The sequence below is a fragment of the Buteo buteo genome, chromosome 16, assembly GCF_964188355.1.
Source record: "Buteo buteo chromosome 16, bButBut1.hap1.1, whole genome shotgun sequence".
Lineage (NCBI taxonomy): Eukaryota > Metazoa > Chordata > Aves > Accipitriformes > Accipitridae > Buteo > Buteo buteo.
Genome location: NC_134186.1, coordinates 15,173,775 through 15,198,525, shown reverse-complemented (window position 1 = coordinate 15,198,525; position 24,751 = coordinate 15,173,775). Strand labels below are relative to the sequence as shown.

Sequence of the window (24,751 nt, the reverse complement as noted above, 5' to 3'; positions counted from 1 at the left end):
CATCTAAGACCAGCATTCATCAGGAATTAAGAATAGCAAAAAGCTAATAAAAAAGAAGAAACCATGTACCTTTTTTTGCACATAAATCAAGATACTGATATGTCAAAAGTTCAAATGTCCAATTATTTTTGTGTCAGCTAGAGTTTTCAGCAAATTCAGTGTAAGCTCCACTGTGCACATTTTCTACTGTGCACATTTTTAAGTGCAATCAAAACCACACAAGATGATTCTCTACCACAGACTGCACCCATTCCCAGCCTTTGGGAAGCATGACATGTTTTCTGCTTCAGTATTTTCTTCTTCCCTTTACAGAATATTCAGCTGCTCAGAACTATAAGCTGGTAGTAAATACCACAAGCATGACTCAAATACTGATAAAAAATTCTAGAGCCTTTTTTAAGAAAAAATCCAGCTTAAAGAAAAAGCACAAGACTTGCCATATGCCGTAAAAATATCAGAATTGCTAAGAAAACACAGGGGACTTTTTTGTGAAAACATAACATCACAATTTCAGTGACAAAGATCTGTCATCGTGATTTCTAATACAGGGGAAAAGGAAGTGGAAGTCCCAAAATTACTTAAGTCTTGTTTAAATCAGATCCAGATATCATGGAATTTAAAGGACAAAATAGTGAGTGTTTGATTAAGTGCTGGACTAGGTCACAGGCCTGATCTAAACATTTCTGAGGCTGGAAGGTGAGGACAGATGTTGCTGTTCCAGCTGAAGAGAACTGGAAATTTCAAGATGTGCTATGAATGAGAAAGAAAACCCATTGCAGGTCAATAATTCTTATTATTATTAATAAATAGTGGGAGAGGTGGAACAATAACATCCAAGAAATAGAATAGCTTGTCCGTCATCTCACTCCCACCATACCAGCAGGTTGGAATGCTGCTATCCCTGTGTGATTATTCAGTCTTCAGGACCTGTGTCTTGATTCTGTCTTCCCCCTCCACCCTCCTTTTCCCCTATGTTTTAGCTGACTACATCAGGCGCTCTGCTGCCATTCATTTAAATGTTTTTCCATGGTCACCTTTCTCCCATACAGTCAAACTGATGTCCTTCATCTGTTTTCCATCCTCATATTTAAGTCTTATGACTCAAAAAATGTCCTATAAAGCAAAATCAAATCATATTCTTCCCCTCCTCCTCAATTTCTCTGTGCTCAGCCATGTGACCAAGCAAAAGCTCCTGTCACTCATGCAGAAATGATCTTTATGGTGGTTGCAGATGGCAAGAACTAGTTAGTCGCCATCAGGACTGACAACATGCAGGTAGGGGAGTGAAGTCAGTGTCATGCAAGAAGTGGTGACTGGGCAAACAGGAAGAAAGGCAGGACTAAATTTTTCTTTCAGATGAACACACTTCAAATACAAGGTCCAGCGTTCTAAGCAGAAAAGCATCAAGTCACTCAGGAATGCTACACAAAGTCAAATAACAGCAGTGACTGCCAAGCAGCCTGAACAAATCCTACAAGAGATAGAAACTTCTGACACCACACACACATCTTCCTACCAACATTCTTTAAAATGGAACAGGAGTGTCTTGCACAGGCGCACATGGAGGTTGCATGAGTAACAACTGCAGATCTCCTAGGACTTTCAACAACAGAAGTACACACAACAGCTTCCTTCTTTCCCTCCACCCTGAAAGCTCTCTGGGCTGAAGGTCAACAGTTCACAACTTGTTACCCAGCAAAGTTGTGATATTTAAGTTCACCTTTTCCTCCTCATGAATGTCAGCTCATTGGCAGGTTTGCTTATTTTCAGAAAATGGGAGGGGAAAGCAGCTGCACAGACACTTGCTTACTTTGTTCCAGTGTTATATATATTACAGACCATGTCAGTTTATTTGCATCTGAATGTGAACACAGAATGCTTACGTAAAAGGCTTTCTTTGTTTAGCAGTGAAGACCTGCATAAAGAAGTCTGTCTTTGCATGCACTGCAGAAGCATTGGCATAGCACACACTGGCTCTGCGTTTTGCCTTGCAGAGACTGACCTTCTCCATCAGGACATCCACAAGCAACAGTCATAAGGTCTGGACACCAGCAAGGAAAGGATTTTCTTCACTTGATTAGGAGCTTTTCACTGTGTGCTCCCTTCCTTACGGTAGAAAGCCTTAGCTGATTTTGTACAATGTTTTATTCTGCAAACAAAGCATACTCACATAAAAAACAGGGCATTCATGTCTGAATGAATGAGCAACAACTTGGTTTTGACATTCAACCACGTACCATCTACAATGAATCATTATTCACTCTTCATACTACAGCAGCATCTAGAAGTCCTGACCGATGACAAAGTATTTAGTACATCAAGCTCTCAAGACAAGTCATTACTTCTCAAAGTTTTCAACATATACAGGCAAGACAAAGGAGAGAAAATGCAGTTCTCGCTCTTTCAAAGACAAAGATTGGATGCGGATATGAAACACAAGATCAGAACCAGGAACAAACCAAAGTACTCCTTTCTTTCCTCCTTATCACCCCAAATAATTCTTTGCATTTCCAAAAGTGTGTTTGTGTTACAGATGTGAAGAAGTGAATAACATTTCAAATAACCAAGCTGCATTTATTTGTTACATAATTTGTTGGATTCTTCTGAAATGAACTGCAGCAACAGCATATACAGTCAAAATATGCTCACTACAGTAACCCCTATGTTATAGGGTGCACATACTCGCTGTGATTAATCAAGGAACAGAATTATTTAGAGGGTATGATTACTGAAACAAGATAACACATCTATTCAGTACACAGATTTTGGAGGAAAACAAAGGTAGAAATCTCAGACAGAAGTGCCAAAAAAAGAATTAGAAACTGTTCAGTGCATGTAACAGAAAGGCTGTGGTATCTAGAAAACAGCATTAAGGAGAGTCAATAAATAGCAACTTAGATTAAGTAAAAAGTGCAAGAAGTCACAGCCTAGAACAGTATATTACCATGAAGAACCACAACCAACACATGGATTAAAAAAGCCACTTTACAATAGAAGTCTCAATTCTGCACTTTTTGCAGAGGACCTGTTTGATTATTCTTACAGATTCTTTCAGTATCTGTAATATAGTTGTTATAATCAGCTTCACAGTCAGTTCAAGTTTCTCATCCATTGAATAGAAAAAGAAAATGCCTTTGAAAATTAGCCCATGAACTGTAACCACTGTAAAACCAAGGGGGAAAGCAACCCTAGCAGGCCATATGACTACCTTAATTCCTTCCCCCTCATGTGTAAGCTGATACATCATTAGAAAGTCTTCCTGTCCTATTTCCTAAGAGCCCTTCTCTGAGTATTTTGTAATTCTGTAACACTTCTTCCCTGGCAAGCCTGCTTTAAAAATTAAACCAGTGTTTGGCAACAGTAGGTCTCATTAAAAGGTGCATTTAGCACACAGTAGTATTCTCTATATTTAGAACTTGAAATACATCAAATACCACAGCAAATGTAACTAACGTGGGTGGTAAACATCCAGTTTAATGGCAGCCACTGTATTTGTGTGAAAAACAGTTTTATAAATAGCTTCCAAAATTCTGCTCAACATAGGCTGCTAATAATACCTGAAGATAATTTACACTTTTTCATTTCTCCAACCAAAACAAGTGTTAGGCCTATGTTCTCTGCCAAGCATTCACCTGGAACAAGTACTGTGGGCATGCTCTGAACAGTAACGCAGCTGGGCTGCAAAACAGATGTGAGAACTAACCTGAAATTATCAGGAGCATTCTGGTCTGCCTTTTAGGCTGGAGAACTTGTAAAAACTTTCTGTTTAGATTTTAATGTCTTCCTATTCAAATGCAGCTGGAAACACAGGAGCTACGTTGGATCAAACTGTCCTCAACAGCTACAACTCACTTGACAGTGAGTCAAGACAAGAACTTTTCTATTGTTTCTAAGGGCTCTTAGAAGTTTTTCTTCCCTAAGCAGTAGCTTCAGAAACTTCAGGTTTGGTTTGCAAGTTAATGATAATTCATGCGGATCTGCATCCCTGTAAATCTATAATAAACTGATGTCTGGCACAGAAGACAATTCCTCAGAAATATTGTTCCTTTCACAGTTTCCCCTTTTGCCAGCAATCTAAAGTATATCTCTTTTTTTTTTTTTTAAATCCTAATCTTCTGTTTAAAATGTGTGTATGCATCTATTTATGTTCACCGGCATTTCTCTGTGATGCAAACTGGATTTTCTGAGATGCTAAGAGCTCACAACTCCAGCAGAAGTTGGCAGATGCAACACATGCTCATCATGACGTAAATATACAATAACAAAAGACCAGAAGGGGCCCTATAACTCCACCTTCTCAGACCATTTCCTCAGACTGAATTTATACACCAATGATAAATGATCAAGCAGTCAGTTTCTTCCTCAAAGACTTCCCAGATGAACAAGAAAAAGTAGTTCTTTCTTCAACGGTATCACATCAAGGCAAAACATTTGTCATTCTATCTGTGGGTAAGAAAGTCAATTGCTGTGAAAAGGGCCCATGACACAATTTTAAAAATATTTTAGTTTTCTAAGCATACTCGTTCCTTTTAGTCTTAGAAAAAACTTCTGCACTTTCCAAATATTGTGTTAATCATGGGCAATCCTCTTGCAGCACTTCTGAGCTACACAATCCAAAAGATGTCCATCCACATCCACTACGTTATGGCTTCAGGTGTGCTGAGTCTAATGTGGAGTTTGACAAAGAGCCATGGAGTGTCCTGCCCCACATCCAATTAAGATCTGTTCTGTGCAACCAAGAGCTTTGACTGGCTTAGGGACATGAACATTTGCTTCTGTGCCATCACCACACATCCCATGCTCGTTCCATCCCCAAGAGAAGCACTGGCCACCTAAAAGAGAAGATACAAAATACAAAATAAAGACCACAGAAACACAGCAGCTTTGGTTAGTTTTGGGGAGCAGATCTGTCAAGTCATCTTCTAATTATGTTCTAAGAAATTCTGCAAAGATGGGGAAAAATGTTCTGGTTCTCTTGAAAATGTAAATAAACCCAAAAGAATTATTCTCTATCTTGTTCTATATTGCTAACAACATAAGAGAGATTAAAATAACAAAGACATTTGAAAATCACTTAGTAAATACATGGTTCAGTATTTATGCAGAGCCCACAGAAATCTCTCTGCACTTTAAGGACCTTCCTTGAAATGATGTGGAATCCCTGTCTTTCAAGTTCCCCCTAGTAAGCAAAACTATCACATACCAAGCCCCATGACTTTAATCATTCACAACATGATCTGTAGGATTGGGGAACACAGAGTCACAGAGCAGCCAAATTACATCTCACTCCTACTTTCAAGTTCACATCTCAGCTTTTTCCTTTAAATAAAGTCTTCAACAACTTGCCTTACTCAATTATCCTATCTCTTCTGCTTGCTTTGACATCATTTCTCTGCTTTTATTATCCTTATTTTCCCTCATTATTATTTATTTTTGTAACATCTACTTTTATATCCCAAATCATGATCCATGTATTATTACCCCATAGTACTCTTTCTTGAAGCACAATATGTAAATTTTGTTCTATAAATGGCTGGCATAATAAAAAATCCACCAAAAAACCCCTCTTATTCTGAACTACAAAAGATATTTCTTTCCTATTTTCTTTTCTTTGTTTGGCTGTCACAGACTGTGCCTGGGAATTTCTGTAATAAAAAAGAAAGCCATCCTGCCATATAATCATGTTTCTGATGCCACTGTTATTTTTGAAAAGCAGCAGGTATTAACAGCATGAAGTACAATTCTGGAGTCCAAATAATGCAAAGAAAAGTGCCAGAATTCACAAAATCCAATTCCAATTCTAAAAAAATTTTACTTTTCAAAATTCAGAAACAGATTATTGTAAAGCTAGCAGGACCATCTTTCTCTCCTGCAAATCCAGTAACATTTCATCATCATCTGTTTTCTTTACATATTAGTATATTAAAGTTCTCTTCTGTAATTAAGTGTAAACATTAAAGTCAGATGTAATTAAACGATGACCTTTAATTTTCTTGACAATCTTTCAGGCAATGGAACACAACAAAACACCATTAGAAAGTCACAGTAGGCTAGATACATCTCACCTAATATACAACAGTTCTGTTATCTTAGAAGGCACCAGATTTTCTCATAACTATGCACACGCAATATTGACAGCCCAATCTGTATCACAAATGCACATACCTATGCTGCAGAAAAGTACCAAAAAGTAAACGTGTTGCAACATATCCCATTTAAATATCAACAGAACAGAACATCTAAGAGGTTAATTGGATTTTTTTGTAAGGTTCCAGGTAAAAATATTTATGTAAATATTAACAAGCAGGAAAAAGACATCACAAATCGAGACTAAAGACACATCACAGAAAAATTATTGGGGGGGGTTGGGGTGGGGTGGGTGGGGGGTGGGTGTCAAAGGAAGAAAACCAGCTGCACCTAAGAAAAGGCATTCTTTTGCACAGTTAACCTGTGCATACATGGAACCTGCAGAATAAGCCTACTTAAAGTGGGAAAACTTCCAAGTTTAATGAAAAGGGAGTATAACCCTTATAATGCCCTTATAATAATAAGATGGCTGTGGTAAGCTTTTTGTTACTAGACCACTAGCAATTAGTACAACAACTTGCATGTTTGTGTGGAGACTCACTATATCTGACTAAAGGATTTATTTTTTTTTTTTTTTTATCCTGTCCCATCAGGACAAGAGAGAGGAAACAGAAAGTTTTTGGTCACCTTGAATTACAAACTGCTCAATGGAACTTTAATGGCATAATAAATATTCAAAGAAACAGCACAGTAGGATATTAACCTCTCAAATTGATAAATATATCCAGTCAAACATCTTTTGAAAAAACATCACAGAAAAATTTACAAGCTAGGAAACTCCCAGATGAGAACATCTCCCCTAAAATAAAGATCACTGAGTCTTTTCCAGCCTTTACTTCTCCAAGAATGTAGAAAGGCCACAAACAGATCTTTCTACATGACTCCAGTGAGCTCCAAGGTTACTGAAATGGGCTGAGAGTGAAAACTAGCAAAAGAAAAATACAGAGTAACTACGATTTATGAATGGTCTTATACAAAAATGCCTTATACATAGATGAAGATCTAGGCAGAAGTCTGAAGGGATGAAAGGGCAGCTGACAGATACAGAATGACAGGCCACAAAAATGATTCTCATCACCATCAAGTCAGAAGTCGGGAAAGCTAAAAGGCAGAGAATTATTCTTGTGAAAATAAAAGGCATACTACACCATATCTGACGGTAGAAGATTTAGAGAAAGGTTTGCACATTAAAAAAGTCAGATATTACATTTGTGTCAGAGAAAATAGAATTTGCCGAAAACGGAGTCCATTTTTTTATAATAATATATTAACAAAACTTGGAGAAGGGTTGGGCAAAATGGCTGTGGTGACACTGGCCAGGAGGGAACAAGCAGCTGTATGAATCACTGGCACAGAACCTGAAGTCAATGCAGATCGAAGATAATGAAGCACCTATTAAAAAAATGACATAGAAGGAATATCTGCAGAGTTAAGGAAAGGCCTTCATTAAGGGGAACTAATGGCTAGCCTCTGGACAAAGGGCACCATTTCATTTCAATTCCTTTTCCTTCCCCCACACCCCCCCCCCCCGCCTTTTTTTTTTTTTTTTGCTTGTTTTCTTTTTGATTGCTTCTATTCAGTTTATTGCTGATAAAAACCTCAACGCAGCCCCAGCAGCCCTACATGCTTTCACAAGAAAATTCAATTTTTATGCCTGTGCCAGAGCTTCCCAGGATGAAAGACCATTAGAATGATGTGTATTAACACAGCTACAAATTGCTTCTAACTAAATTTAAAACAAGCACTGTAGCATGTTCTCAAACCAAATGATTTGTGTTTGGTGAGGAGGGAAAGTTGCTCCATGTCACTGATGAAATGAAACAGCACAATATATTGCATTCAGCTCTTCCCTTTTAAAACATAAATACTCGAAGTACAAACGAAGCCACAGAACTCACATGGCAACGCAGCATAATCCCAAGGGAATTCCACTTGAGTTCACAGTCACACTATTGAAAGTCTAGAGTAAGACTATGCAGGGTGGTCACACAAAACAAAGGGCTACTGCCCTCCTTATATTTTCAATAATTATGTAGGCTTTTTTTCAAGGTAACTGAAGGGACAACTGCAATCCACAGGTTGATTAAACTGGAGAAAAGTACTTGTAGGTAAAATAAAGCTGCAGCATATTGGACAGAAGACAGGATTCTGGGAAAAGTGGAGGATTTAGAGTTGCTCCTCATTGCTGAGTACTCTGTTCTTCCAATGAGAAGAATCAACGTTAGCAAATAAGATGCTCTGGGTGAGATCCACTGCACTTAACTTCAGCCACCTAAAAATCAAGCAGCTTAGCTACAGATCATTATTCTCTAGTTTTCCTCAAGAGGCAACGGAGTCATCTACATCTCTCTAACAGGCAATTAATCTTATCCAAACACTGGTGTCAAAATCAAATCTATTTCACTGGTGACTATAGAGGGAGACCAAGTGATTGTCTTAGCCTAGGCATATCAGTTTTAAACAGATGAAGACAGGTTATGATAAATCACATCCTTGCAATTGGTCTGAAGGTAAAGCAAGGGAAAACTGGAAACAAGGAAGCTACAAATACCACTGCAGCCTAGTTTCAAGCTACAAACAGTCTGCTTCTAAACCAGCCTGTGCCCTGGAGGCTTATCACTGAAATCTTTAAAAGCTTTCCTCTTTTCTGTTTCTCTTCCCCCACTCTTCCAACCACACAAATAAACAGAAGTTGGCTTTAAAGACAATCCAAGTATCTTGAAACCAAGCTATTCATCAGACAGCTTCAATTTTAAGGATCTGTTAAAATGTTTTAGTACAGCTCCATTTTATAAGCTCTGTGCTCTTAGCAATACTCCGCAATACCTCAAATTATTATTTTTTTAACCTTAAATTATTGCTACTCTACAGATGTTTATAGATAAAGTTACAGTAGGCAAGACATCAGCCCAAGGCAAGTCAAATCACTTTAAACATTATAAGGGCTGGACCACGAACAAAATTCAGGTGTCTCAGCCATCCCCCCCCTTGGCTATTTGAAAGCATTCAAAACCTCACAAGGAACAATGTAACACTACACAGAAGGAGATTTAGACCATACTTCTCCCAAGGAGTTGTAAAACACAAGCGAATAAGTCTTCCTATTTTTTCAGGACATCTGGCAATCCAGCTGTCACGTAAAATAAAAGGAAAGAAATATCCCTCTAAACTTTTGTATTTTTGTTAGCAACAATTCTGTCATTAGCACAAAAGTTTTGCAATTTTAGAACATAAGAAACAGGGTTGATACCAATTCTTTGCTGCAGAAAAACATGAAAACGTATTAATAACTACAGGGAAAGTCTAAGCATTCTGCAAAATCTTATTAAAGGCAAAGTTTGGTAAGTGGAATATAAGATGACATGATCCCAAAACATTATATGGTACCTCCAAAAGTAGAAAACAACTAAGAGATTCATATAGAGCCAGTTTTATTATGGAGCTATGTTTGTACCCGCATTTTCAAGCAGCAAGCTGTCGTGTGCTTCAGGCAGCCCATCCAGTTGCTGCTGGAGTTGCTCAGGACCACAACCCTCAGAAATGCATGTCTGACTTTACAGTAAGCAAGCTCGATAAAAGTCACAGGCATTGCAGTGCTAACACAACATACATATAGGAAACAACATACATTTTTTTATATTAAGTACAAAGTCACAGTGCTAAAGACACACTGATTTCAAAGTTAGCCTCCAGTCAACAATCTGTCCTCACTCCACCTTTACATCATTAGCAGGTGTCCCCAGGCAGTAGACCTTGGCCACTCAGTCCCCTCCTCAGCAGTGGTTTTACACAAGTGAAAAATCAGATTACTTCAGGTCATGCATCTGTGGTTCATCCTGGTACCTGGAAAGAACAAATTCCAATGGCCTCAAACAGCTACTCATAACAAATGCACGAAGCCTGCACGATATGGACTTCTCCGACTTGGTGCTCTAAACTAATCTTACACGACGGTTTTTTTGGTTTGGTTTTTTTATTTTACAGCAGAAGCACTGTCTTGTTAGTCAGGCCTTCTCTCTGCCTATACTTGTATATTGTGTAATACAGCAGGGACTTCAAACTGGGTCAGGGCCTCAAGGCCAACTGTCAAAATAGCCAATTACAATATACAACTAACTATTAGGGAGAGTCAGAAAATCAACTTGAGTATACAAGATGCCTAGTATGGCTTAGGGAGCCATGGTGGTATGTGGAGTACTGTAAAACGGAGCAATAAGGCTACACATATCTTCTGAAATTAATTTCATTTGGGAGAGTCTTATTTCTAGTATCTCCTTCAATATCAGTATCTATCCCACAAATGGCAAACAGAAGAGCAGTACAGAGCACATCTAATCTTTTCTATCCTCATTTCGATAGCATACAAATAGCTGAGAGTTACAAAACGGGAAGGGGAAAGAATCATGTTTATGATAATATAATTTCCGAGCGTGCAGCAAAGGGCAATATAGCACATCTGGCATGGCTGGAAAACTGTATATGGGGAGGGAGTCCAACATACAGCAATGCAGAGAAGTAGGGAAAGATACAGTAAAAATGGCACTTACCAAAAAAAAGCCTTAGCAGTTTCCTACAAACATGCTGTGCATTCACCCATGCACTGTTTCAAGCACCAGGCAAATAACATAACTGAGCCTGTTCACTAGAGGTAGTGCTACCTTGCTAATATACAATGACAATAGAAATTTTGTTCTGTTCTCACAGCGCACTTCAAAGCAGGAGCTGAATGGCTCACCACACAAATTAATATGCATCTATTTAAAAGAATCATTCCATGTTACATCAAACAAGCCACAGTTTAGGTTACCATTCAGGCTAGTTTATGACGGGTTTTATTTTTCCCTTCTCAGTTATGCATTGCCATTTTGAAGACAAAAACATGAGGAAGAAATTCACAAAACTATATCCCAGAATTTAAAAACAACATACTTGCTACTACAGATTTCTTGGGCTGCATCTTTACAGTTTCTGTGGCGAAAATGAAGTCCTTTAAGATGGAGATGTTTGCTTTGCTGTGTGTAGGTAGTAAGGAGAGAAATCTACTGCAAGGATTAACTGCTCACGTTTCTGTTTTCAGAGGGAAGCACAAATGGGACTTATTATGACTAAAGCTCATAGGTGCTGCACAAGGTTTTCCTTTTGGTTTTACTCAAACATGTCAATTCCTTCCCAACAGGAAAGCATCTCCAACTCAACACAGAACAAAACCTGGGCTCACGACTTTGTGCAAGACTGAACGTATCTGGTCCACTGACAATACATGAGGATTATATCATACATGAAGCAGCTGCAGTGCAGAGAGGATTAAGCATTAAAGATGCGTTTTTTTACACCTGTAGAAGACAAGAAAATCTTTAAATTTTGCTCTTTTAAGTACAGGACAAAACCACCTGGCAGAAATTAGTTAATGGAGAGATTTGTCTTGAGGCTCTGAACATGGCATTAATGTCTTCTCCATCAGAATTATCAGGCATGGCAGAGAGTGACATTCATTCAGAACTTACACCCCTGCCTCTGAAAACGACAGGCATTAAACGTGTCACAGTGCTTTAACTTTGTATGACCAGAACTAGGCAACCATGATCTCACCACAGAGCCAGAGACTGCAGTCTCATGACCCTCTGTATGATGTGAAACAGAACATACAGAAAATACCTTATACTGAGTGCTTAGTAAGAGGTTGTCCATGCAAAATAAAATGGATGAAGAGGTATGTCAAAGCACATCTAGAAGGGTGCGAGTCATTCAAGTGTCCCATGGGACCATACAGTGCCATGGCCATTTGCATCCATGTATTCTGGGCATAAAGCATTACCATTTCAAATTTACACACACTTTAAACTGAGGTAAATGATTATACAAAGAAAAGGAGGGGACAGTTGTGATTCATTCTGACCTAGAACATGACATCCAAGACCTAGAATTGAAGGCCATCTTCAGCACAGGCCTAGGAAAAGTAATAGATGATAAAAAGTTCAGTGATGAACGCAGAAGCAAGAATCTGACAAAACCCTCAAACTGCATTACAGTACTACATGTAGTTTTCAAAGCACTAAGCAAATCACAGAGCAGAAGAAGGTACAGACGGGAAGATGAGCAGCAGCATGCAGGTGAAACAGTGCTTCCTCCTACTTCACTGGCTGAAGTCAGAAACAAGAGACCCCACTGGGCTCTCAGGAACCCTCTCCTCAAGAAAGAGCAGCTAGGCTGGAAAAGAATATTTTGGAAATGCTTTGGTGCTTAACACATTTTATAAAGCAACATTTTGTATCATACATTGGTCTATTTACAAGTACATAGTTTTAAGGCGATCATGCAGACCAGGCTATATATGGCTGTCAGCCCTTGGCAGCTTATAAAAAATACTTATGATACAACAAAAGGTAAAAAGATATTCCATATGGTCACATTTACCTACAATTTCTTCTTATCTGACTGCTATTCTCTTCCCCTGAAGGGTTGTTTGCACTGAACAAAAGTGAGCTTTCTGGCATTTATCTCTGAAGGTGTCCTTTTCTGCAGAACAAGATTCTCTAACTCAGAACCAAGAAGTGCAATGTGTAAACCTTCCCTATGGACATCTTCTGTAAAATAGCTTTGTGTTTAAATGGGCTTTAGTTTGGACTTTTCCCCTTTCATTTTCCCTTATCAATTGCAAGGCTGCATTTTGGTCAAGTTTCAAGACACATGATATGAATGTGCATTACTGTTGAGTGAAGTCTAAAAATACTGCTTCTTGATATTAAACAAGTGAGGGCTTTTTTCCCATGCTTAACAAGTAATCTGAGGTGAAGTCCAGAAGTCATAAGCTAAAGTGTTAGAAATGCGAAGAGAAAAATCAAGGAAACAAGCGGTCACTGAGTTTCTCAGTTTCCTTCTTACTGATTGAACTAGTAGATTTTCTCACAGCTAGGCAAACTTTGTCTCAGAACAAAAGTAGTTGCAACTCAGCAGTGACATTATTAGGATGCCTTACTTTGCAAAGTTTCAAGTTGTAATCTTAGCATAACACAATGGCTCCGATGATGGCTCCCCTGCAAGCATCACAGTGTAGTTTTAACAGTGACAGCACTGTAATACATGTGTACCCGTGAGAGCTTTAAAATACCTAGCTTGATACAAGCTATAGCATAGCTGTAGTTGGAGAGAGCTCAGGATGAACGAACGCTCCTTTCTGGGCAGGATTTGTGGATTACGTTTCCTCTGTGCTGCAACTGTTGTACTTGAGTTAACCTACTTGTATCTGGTTCAAGTGTGCCTATACCACACTGTACTGTAGTGCAAGCGCACATCTAATAAAACTCCTATGGGTCACGTGCCTTGTCTGTCTCAGTTTTTGTGCCTATTGTTATAGGGATCCTTATACTCGCCTTAGACTCAGGGTCTAAACAGGCTAACTCAAGATCTAGTCAGGTACAACAATGGTTGGGTCATTTGAGCACCTAGAAAAAAAAAGCAAATGACTTGGTAACATCCTCATGTTAACATTGCTGCCACTTAAAACCATCATTGCCCTCTATCTCATATAACATAGTTCTGTGAACTAACGGCATCCCTTTCAAAGAAGAAAATAGAGAGATAGTTGATAGAGCTGTAACAAAAGATGAAAGTAAGAAAAAAAAAACAAAACAAAAAAACAAACAAAAAACCCCACCAAACCATGATTCAGACTTCAAATACAGTCCTGAAAGAGATTTACTTCAAGTGTGTGCACCAAAGGCAAGTCACATTTGCTCAAGGGGGCAGATGAAACACAATGTTTTTACCTAAGGTTAGCTCTGCAGGGCTGGGCTTGTGGTAACTTTCAGTTGCAAGTAAAACAGTAGCTGACTACTGAAGAAACCACTTAAAAAAACCCAAAACCAAACAAACCCCAAACAAGCTGCAAAGTAATACCACCATAAACTGCACCCTCGGTCCCATCTACATGGCTAAGCCATTTCTCTGATTTCAGAGAGGGTTTTCAGGGTCTACGCTAAAGCAGAACCCAAGTGTTCTAGCTCTTCCCATTTCTTAAAGTTAGGAAAAGATTGGAAACTTGAGCCATATCACCTAGTCAAGAAACTTACGCAAAGTAATGAGCCAAATACCGGGGGGAGACACAAATTTTGTTTCCTCTCCCAGGTAACCAACAGCCAGGAAGACCAGGACCTTAGGAATAACACCTCTTATTTTTTTAGCTGTACTTTTAGAGCAATACTTTATATATTAGTAAGTGTTCTGGAAAAAGTAAGCAAATGGTCAATATTGGATATAAAAGTAGTAGTGGGATAATAGGCTTTGTCAGGTATAATTAAATAATAAGCATCATACCATAAGAATTAAAAACAGTCAGGAAGACAATCAAAGCAGACAGCTTCAAAAAAAGAAGTGCACAGAAGGCAGGATTGAATCTGTTTCTCCAAACATCAGTTCAAAATCATACATGACTGTTGAGTGACGTCTGGAAAAATTTCTTGTTGATATTAAGCAAAGGAAGAGTTCTTTCACATCAACATCTGTTAAAACCAAAGACTAGTTCACTTAGATAAAAACAGATTTTGACATACTTTTCTGGTGCAGAACAAAGATTCTGGGCAAGATGTAAAGCACAGCTTGCTAACTTTTACCTTTTCACATCTGTATGGACAAATTTCACTCTATTCTCCTTTACTTTTATTCATTAAACTATTTAATAACAAAGCCCTAATCCTTGTTAAAAAAAAAAAAAAAAAAAGTTCTTCAGTTTCAATACTGACCTGGCAAAACCTGAGCATTTCAAGCAATACACAGGACTAAAGAGACCCTAGCACTGAAGTGGAATGGAGTACATATGGGTGTGCAAACAAACCTTTTACAAACTCAGGCCATTTAGTCAGGGAATAACCCTGCTGCAGGACGGCTTCTCCACATTTCTACCTTCAGCCTGCTCTGTGGGTCAGATGTCCGTACACTTATTCTTCACACCACTCTTGCCTAATCTTCCCTAGACGTGAGAAAGACTGGGAAGGAAATGCAGGCAGAATTTGGCATACCATTGGGTGTCAAGCGACACCATTTGAATTGTTCTGATTAGGAAAGGCAAACAACATCTCTGCCACATAGGGTTCGAGGTACATTTTGGAGACACCTCACCACTTTGCCTCCATCAGTATTAACATGCACCTAAATTCTGAATTGGGGGCAGCTCCTTAAGTAGAGGGAATGTATCAAGTCAGTAATTGGAAGAAGGCAAGCACAAAAGAGAGTCCCAAGATAAAAACCTCCTGCAATTAATACTGCAGAGGTGTTTTCTGAAAGTTTCTGCTCTAGTACATTTTTTTCTGGACCCTGGCAAAATAGCCATAATGAAAACAGCATTCATGCATCAGGTGCAGGGATCTGAGGTTGGAATGCAAAATCTGCCTTTGGCACAGTGACAGGAAGAACAGCTGATGGGCAGAGGGATTCAGAGGCCCCATGCCAGCTCCAGAAGGTCAGAGGACCAGAATGGACAACACAAGCTGGGTCCCTGAGATGCCGTTTGGCGCTATCCCATCTGATACTCTGCATAACCTCAGGGAGAAGAGGAAACGAGCTGGAAACAAGACAGGAATATCTGGCACCATTTTGGAACTACTATATCTGTCAGGGACCTGGGATAACAAAGTATTCTTCAGAATTAAAAACAAAACAAAACAAAACAAAACACCAACAATAAACCCCCCCCCCCCAACTCTATCTCTGAAAGAATATTTGACCAAATTAAGAATTCAAGAGCTTTGGTCTCCTCGCTTTGGAGGAAGCAGAAACACTAGAAATACGGGGTCTCCTTCATGCCTTGGCCTCACTGCTCTTTCCTGTGTCCATGCAGAAAGCCAGTTTCTTCCATCTTATAGTTGACACTAGGCTAATCACAAAGCAGGAGCAGCTATAGAAAGCAACCTAGAAAGCAAGCTAAACAGAAAAGAATTAGTTAGAATTTAAGGCTACATGTGGCACTAAGACAAATCTTTATCATTACTCCCAAAGAAAAAGTAATAGCATGAAAAGCTTTTAAGGTATGAATAATATTACTGAGAAAATAGTGTAAAAGACTAAAACCAAATCAGCCCAAACTTCTGGTGAAACTGCAAGCTTCAGTTTGCATCAAGAAAAGCAATACCTGATATGCATGTGTGTCCACATATAACATACAAACAAATGAATGCTATACAAAGTAGTTCTCACTAACCTGCAATATGAATATGACAGAAGCTGAATTCATTCTTTAAACTGCTGGAAAACAGAACAACCAAATATGAAGACAACAGTCAGACAATGTTGAGATGTCTCCTTAAATAACTTTAAAACTGTTTTTCTCTGACTCTGCTTCAAAGGTCTTGTGATAACTTAAAGCTTGCTGAATACCAATAATGAAAATATTTCTTGTACAGTACAGCCAAGAGATCTTTACTCTTCAAGATCACTTACTAAACACAGATATTAGTTCTGTTCATGGGTGAACCAAAATGCCATTCTCTTGACACTGGAGGCTTCTTAAATCTACCCAGGAATAGACAAAGCAAGAATAAGAATTTTAAGTGTCCAATCAACTTTGCAGAATTGACTCACGTTCCCAAATCATTCAAACACTTAAAAATGCTATCTTTTCCTAAATTAGAGCTTTTTTGTGTGTGTGTGATTATCAGCATTTTAAAGCTCTCCATATAACTTTTGATACGGAAAGGTTAAAAATAAAGACCATAATCTTTATTTAAAAATACTACAAAGGATACAAGAACCAACCAGGTCAAGGTATTTTAGGATGACCACAGCCACCCATTGTCTTTATCAATTTACTGTCCAAAAAAAGAGAGCAAGAAGAATTACAACACAACTGGCAATACTACACTTAACATTTCTGTTTGTAAAATATTTGTATGTACATATACACACAGGCAGACATATGTTCTACAGAAAACATATATATAATTATGGATCTTGCATAGGCAAATAGAGGAGACATGTATCTAGTACCTACATAGATAGATGTATGAAGTAGCCAGCATCTTGGCTGTTGCCAGAGAGAGCTAAGTCCAGATTGTAAAAAACTTTTCAACAGTGAAGTGACATAACTTTGAAACAGAAAGACGTACTGCCCATTTACCACTGCTTCGTTACTGGCTCACATCTCACTCCATCACCCTTCACAGTCAATAATGCCCGTCTCAGGCCTGGTTATCTTTTGCAGAACTCTTTGCTTAACAGATTTCATGCTTTGGGACCTTGGATTAGTAGCAACACACAACATGATTTCTCTTTCTGCACACATCCCTCTGCAGATGATCATTATTGATTTGGAGTACCTCAGTTTCTGGAAGTGGGATTCAATTTGTCTAAGCCCAGAACATCTATGGTGCATCTACTTACAAGTATGTACATATGTATGTACATATCCATCCTTCACCTAGGCACCTAACTCATTTTGTACTCAAGTGACAAACAGGCACTTTTCAGAGTGGTGTTTGTCTCATCCAAAGCAAATACTTGAAGTCAAAAGAATCCTTCTACCACCCTTTTACCCATCTCTTCCTCTCCACTGTCTACAGATATCTGACTAGCTCAGACATAGTTTAAAGTCAAAGCAGACAAATTTTGCCCTAGCTGCCCAGCCCAAGCTGCTTTAGAAACTTGTTGTCAGAAGACATTGAGCTTTCTGAAAAATCAGATACTTCAAAGGCAAAATCAGAAACCCACTGAGATTTCAGGTGCCTCCAAAATCTTTAAACAGTTTTGAGACTATAGATGTAAACTAATCTTCTAAAATGTCACATATACACAGTCAACCCAAAATGTTGTCTTGTTAACAAAACCTTCTATAGCATGATGATCAGCACTGCATTAGGTGCCACTTCAGTAAACACCATGATCTATCTTTATAGTTTTACTGCATCTTTGGTATCTAGCTGGTTCAAATATACACTATAGGAAAGGAAAAGAAGCAAGGTCTTAATTCAAAGGCAGTTAAAGTTGTGCATGATTAAATTTAAAGGGGACTTCAGAAGTTTATTCAGCTGCCTGATAGATTAAGTTTGTTCCCAATTTCTGCATGAGAATGCCTATTACTATGGAGGAAAAACACTACACTTCAGAAATTTCTTAGGAAATAGAAATTCTTTTTATGTCTAAGTAGTAGCTCTTTATTGTTTAGAACTGTCTTTAAATCACTATGTTGAAATATGGTTCCGTTAATTTCAGCGGCTCTGATTTTCAACACCTCTTCCTGCCAATGTGTCTTGCTGAAAGGTCGCTGATGGAACTGTTTACTTTCCAGCATGAAAGGCTATCCTTTTCAGAAATTTCTTAGGAGATTCTTCTAATTAATTAGTCTACAGTTCCCATACCACTTTATTTCATTCTTTTTTAAATTAGGTTGTGGGGTTTTTTGTTTGCTTGCAGTTTTTTTGTTAGTTTTAGAAAGCTCCCAAAACTCTTGCAGGCAGAAACATTTCTTGCGCTCTCTGCAAGAAACGCTTTTTGGATGCTTTTGCTACTGAGAATTTTTTTGGCTCTCCAGAGGACAATTAAACAATAACAACTTTGTATTCATTCCAAAGTGTAATTCTACTTTTGAAGATTTCATTTGACTAACATAGAATCATAGAATCATTTAGGTTGGAAAAGACCTTTAAGATCATTGAGTTCAACCATCCCCACTAAACCATGTCCTATAGTGCCTTGTCTACATGCTTTTTGAACATGATACCGACCACAACTTTTAATCCACAAGGCAACGTACGTCAACTTCAGCTTCGTGTCAGCATGCACTGGCTACACCCAAGTCCCAGGAGGTGCAAAAATTACTTAGCTGACAATATGATTAGGTAACCAGTTCTTCTTCAGGCTGACTACATGGATGGATTCAAAGCTGCTTCTCCAACTGGGAATCAGCAAAGGTCTTAACAGGATTTAAGCAGTGAAGGCAAGCCTTGATGGGAATGGCAAGGGGACCAATTGCTTCTCCTTGAAATGAGAAAAGAAGTCATGAGAAAAAAAGTTTGTCTGTAGTTGAGAGCAAAACCTGAGTCATGACTAATTCCTTCATTTCCAGCTATCAGTTTCCATTACTAATGCTTTGCTCCTCGTAGCCACGTGACTCTAAACCTTCTCATTATAGAGGGAGAATTAGCCCGCACAAAGCAAAAATATAATCCTCCTTCCTGAGTTCTGAAAGGATCTGGTCAGACCTTCCCTCCTGACAAATGGCAGAAACCATCACAAGAAAAAGCAGACAGCAGGGGACTAAATCTCTGAGTACTGCCTGCATTACCGGCCAAAGGCTACTCACCGACTCCGCTGTTTCTACATTGTCCCACCTCATCTTGACTATTTTAGCTATTTATATTGTTATCTCTTTAGGCCAGGGAACATCTTTCACTGCCTCCTCTACTACATGGTCTGACCTCACCTTGAGCCCATGGATGTTGTGTAATGAAAATAAATAATGAAAAAACTCTAAAAATCTCTGTTTTATTTAATTATCCACGGGATTAGATTCACATTGCTCTTTAAGTCAGGAACTTAAGAAAAAAGTAAATAAAAACCCTGCAGTGAAGGTGTTATTGGGTCCTGGAATCTTGGCTTATCTATATATTTAGAACATACTTATACTTGAAAAATGAACATTCAAATTTAACATAAGATGAGACATTATGCACTTACTTCACTGTCCTTTCTCACATGGTGACTGATATGAAATAATCCAGTCGTACTTTATTCAGTCTTAAAAAGAACTTGATGAAGGGAATCGTGAAGGTAAAGATGACTTTTTATAGGCCTGCTTTACAGAGCAATTCCATAGGAAAATGCTCCTCAATGCTTTTGTTTCCCCATCTACAGACCAGGGACATTTTTCTATCCCAGGGAAGATTTTACAAGTCTACAGTTTATAGCAGTAATTCATACCAAATCTTTAAATTAATGTCCATAAAGGACAGATAAAATAATATGTAGTGAAAGTAGAATTCAGTTAAGTAAGTTCAGTAGAGAGAAGCCATGCTAAAAGCCATTTTAGGCATATAAGATCTGTTGAGGCAAAAAGCTGTTCCTAAGAGTCGGTGTTAATGTCAACATTTGTGCTGTACAGACCCTGAGGATTAAGTTAAGCACTGAATTCCAGAGTCAGGAGAACAGCAGCATTCTGTGAGTGTGACATTTCTGTCTGTATGGAGGGGTAAGACTCAGACGGCTTTAAAAGGCAACTTAATCCCTCCTTTCCTGGAGCCGAGATGTGCTATGAACTGAGATTCTTTTTAGTTCATTTTGGTACTTATTTATTATCTTCCATTTTCTGCATCCAGCACCTTTTTTCCCCCAAAAAGATGTCTTTTGTCCCCTTTCCATGCTGTTCTCATCCATAAAGCATTTCTGCAGACCTCTGCACGAAGATGGCATTAGCTGCAAGGACATCAGAGCAACCTAGAATTTGCTCTGTACCTGCACACCAGTACTGTCTCTTTCAATCTTTCTCTGCCAATAAAGGATTTTATGGAATTGCAGGTGGTTTACTTTCTGTGCAGGAGGCTAAGAACTGCACCACGTAACTATAGCAACAACTACTGTGAAAGCTCTCAATTTTTATTGACATGCTTCACATAACCTCATGGAAAAACTTATACAAATGGAGAAACAGAAAATTAAATTAAATATTGTGGTGATCTGCATCTTTATGCGTTGCTTAAATACTTCCCCCACGGTAATCTGCTTCTTTTACTGTATAATGGTAACATTAAAATAGCACTTTAAAATTCACAGTTTAAACAGTAATTTAAGCCTCCACAATGCCAAAACAGAAGACATGCATGCAATCAGCTCAGAAAACACTGTAGCACAATTGCTGTATTTGACAAAGATTCATCACTGGGAAACTGACACTACACAAATGGAGAGAAGAAATAAGGTGCACACATTTTTTCATAGAGAGTAATAAACATTTGCATAGGAATATACTGTGTTATTCATCTCTTACAGACAAGATAAAAGATGTATCTTTCTAGAAGATATTTCTCTATCCAAAGGATACACTTTTAAAAGGAGTTTCCTGTGCTCACAGCAGCTGAGAACTGTCTGAGAACGATACTGAGATGCTCTGTCCCAGTCTTAGAAATCTATGACTTGATAGACAAGTTTGACATTCCAAACCCAATAAAACAGTTTGACGCTTGCAACAAATATGAATATGCCGCAGTCTGAAATGGCCTCAAGTATCCCGGAAAGCTACCAAATTCTTATGTTGAGCTTGAAAATGCCACCTCTAAATGTGCTTCCAAGGCCATGATCCACAGTGCTGGAAAATTGATCCTTGCTAACGGCCACCATTTATAGCCTTAACCTTTACTACATTACTTCAATTCTCTCCAACAACTCAAACAATATGAATCAAAAACACTTCCAAAGATTTTAACAATAACAACTAGACTGAGAACTATCTATCTACAACTATCTTGACCTTACTGACAAAGTGCATTTGCATGGTCACAGGAATAGCCAGTTTTGCAGTCAGTGAATCAGACCAAACCACTTCACCCCAGTTGCCAGTTACTTCTCATTTTCAGCTCTGTTGCCATGATTTATTTCTCTAAAAAAGCACAATAATCCCAACCACTTTTTTACTCTAATGATCATCCAAAACAAAAATATTTAATAGCAAGGTTTAGGGAAAACTACTGAGCTGTTAATATAGCTCTTTTGCATCTAATACTCTCACAGTACACAATGCAATCTAGGCTGCCTGGAAAGGATGAAAACGATGTGTTGCTATGGAAACAGGAAGGCACATGTTTAGGTTGGTCATCCCTGAAGAGTTACCCCACCAATATCTTTAAAGTCTGTTAATAAAATTTTAATCAATAATTAGAATAAAGTGAATTTTACCTCCTGTTTGACACCAGAATCTTGGTTCAGACATTGTCAAGCTCTTTTAATGTTCCCTGCATCCAGCTATGCCCTACAACATTAAGAATGAATTTATGCACGAACAAAAATGTCAACATGCACTTATCTAGTTCAGCTACTTAAAATTATTATTCCACCCAGCAATAGATACCAGTTTCCCAATTTAAAGCCTTTGGCATGTAGGAATGTGATTTTTAATTTATTAATTGATGCACTATACCTCCCCCTTAAAAACAAAACAAAACACACAAAAAAAACCCAACCAACAAAACAAATCAACTCTTTGGTTATTACTGGCTTAAGGCCATTGACCAGAGATATGCTTATTGAGAATGTGACAATTACCCCAAGTACTGCAGTTACCACCCACCAACTCACCTAAACATCTGCTATTTCCTAGAAATGATAGTTCCCATCTTACCATGATTTACCTGTAGACAGATGTTGCAAAACACTGGGGCTTAAGAAGTAAAAATGCATTTCCAGACAGCCAAACAGAAAACAGGCCAAGTTATTTGCTGGCAAAACTCCACTTGTTTCACCATTGTAATAGCAGAGAATCTGGCTCCAAACATGCAGCCATTAATTACCTGTACAGTTAACTATGTAGGTACACCTATTTGTTATTACCTTAGGAAATCAATAAGCAAGACTTTGTTATGCTATTTACTAATCTATTAACTCATTCTTCATAAATAACTAAGTACAATGTTAAGAATATCAGAGTATGCTAATAAACAGTTAACAAGCTTTATGTTCTGGATCACAAAACAGTAAAGCAAAGCTGAAAAGACAAGAAATCCTTCCTGTGAATAAAAGAGGTGCATAACCTTTTTATAATGCAGTCATACATTATAAATTATTTTTAAAATTTCAATTAATTTCCATTAGCATATACAATATTTCTCTGTTCCAGTGTTCCTGGCAGAAGGACTCCAGTGGTCCCTTGTGACAGGAAGAAAACCAACTCCCATACCTACCAACTATGAATCTAGAAATTTCAATGTCAGAAGAGATATGAGTGACAACAGGAGCAACACGTCCTTCAGAAAGGACACACTTATCTGGTTTCAGCTTCAAAGATTTAGAGTAGAGGTGATTTTCCACACCCTGCTCCCAGAATACACCAGCACTTTCAAGAATATGGCAGTCTCTCTATCTGCTGGTATATTTGGGCTTCAAGTTTTCTAGAAAAAACCTGACACTAATCTCCTGTTCAGCTGTACAAGATTTTTAAGGTGTTTGTTATTTTTAAATTTAACTTGAAATACACTGATTTCCTCAAAGAGGAGGAAGAGCAAACCCATTTCCTTTTCCTGGCTTTGTAATTAATATGAAGACATAATAATTGCAGGCACAACCCTCCTCTAAATCAGGATCCCACCACGTAGGCATTATGCAGTAGCTATATACATAGCTTCAGCTTGCAGCTGAAGTTGGAGATATTTCCACTTTCCATGGAAGCACTAAAGTATTTGAAAAAAATCCAAAAACTTTTAGGACAAGCATTTCCAAAAAGATAAGTAATTGCACTTTGCCCACCTTGGGAATGCTTAGCACATTCAGAAATCCATTTTGAAATTCTGTTTTGTTTTTATAACAGAACAAACAGTATCAGACAGACAGTGAGTTAGGACAATTTACCTTTATAAATCTTATTTAACCAAGGCTTATAAAAATGTATTCCATCAAAACTCTTCAGAATAAACTTTCAGTTCTTGATAGAATACATTTTTCCAGAAACTTAAAGGAACTAAAATTGTTTTGATTTTCCATCTTAAATAGTTCTATTTTTTAATATGGACAGATTTTTGATATATCACTGAAAAGTCAGCATTTTTTCAAGAGAAGGCAAAAATGACAAAAAAAGTTTTAAAAAAAAAACCTTGATTTTTTAAATTTTTTTTTTAAAGGCTACAATATTTTCCAGCTGCTTCCATTTTCAGTGCACATGTTTATTCCCCTAAAGTATCCACTGTGATATTTAAAAGGACTTATTTGCTTACAGCTAAACATATGATATTTACTCATATTACAAAACTCCTGTCATACAACGCCGACATTATTTAACCTCCTTCTCTTAGGAGACATCTTATACTAGGGACAGCAGGTTGGGACAAAGTCACACACTGTCTGGAAAGGCTCACACACAATACACACATAATGTTCCTTCTCCAATCATGCAAAAAAAGCCCTGAAAACAATCATTATCCAGTTTTATCAGCAGGGTAAAATACAAGCACATTTCTGAGTATTTTCCTAAATAAGTATGTTAATTTACCACTTCAGCAATAAAAAACAGGATCTCAGCAATACAGTTCCCCTTGGCTCAGAGGGTTAATAGGACAAAATTTCATTCCTGTTAGTTTTTAAGGGCTTGGCTGCTCCCTGGGCATCTGTGCTGGCTACCAAACTGTTTTCAAATGTCCTTCCATCCAGGCATCTGTCTCCTGAGCATCAGTCACAGTTACAAATCACAAAATAAATGCTTCAGATGCAACAGCGCTAGCTCTGGCTTTCAACAGAAAATTTTGGAGGCAGCTTACAGAAAACAGAGAATGACACAGTGACATTTGGTATACAGTGTCCCCAGCCTTCCTTCCTCAGGAAGGCTTCCTTTTAGTCATGATACTTTAGCTAATTCATGTGGCTTTTACTGCCTAAAAGCCAGCATGTGGCTTCACCATTCTCCTGTTTTTCCACGTCTGTATTTTAAACCCAACTTTTTGTTCAGAACTTTCATGCATCCCAGACAGGAATAGCCTCAGGA

General features: G+C 38.1%; 2 protein-coding genes across 2 annotated transcripts in view; one reads left to right on the top strand and one right to left on the bottom strand.

The window, feature by feature from the left end:
• Positions 1-11,445, top strand: part of KCNC1 (potassium voltage-gated channel subfamily C member 1) — a 128,185-nt gene extending 116,740 nt beyond the window's left edge. The window contains exon 4 of the mRNA XM_075047965.1: positions 11,264-11,445. Within this exon, the coding sequence (XP_074904066.1) occupies positions 11,264-11,445 (182 nt within the window). The remainder of the gene's footprint in view (positions 1-11,263) is intronic.
• Positions 3,973-24,751, bottom strand: part of SERGEF (secretion regulating guanine nucleotide exchange factor) — a 162,258-nt gene continuing 141,479 nt past the window's right edge. The window contains 2 exon segments of the mRNA XM_075047970.1: positions 3,973-4,680; positions 4,683-4,832. Coding sequence (XP_074904071.1) covers positions 4,643-4,680; positions 4,683-4,832 — 188 coding nt within the window. The 3' untranslated portion in view covers positions 3,973-4,642.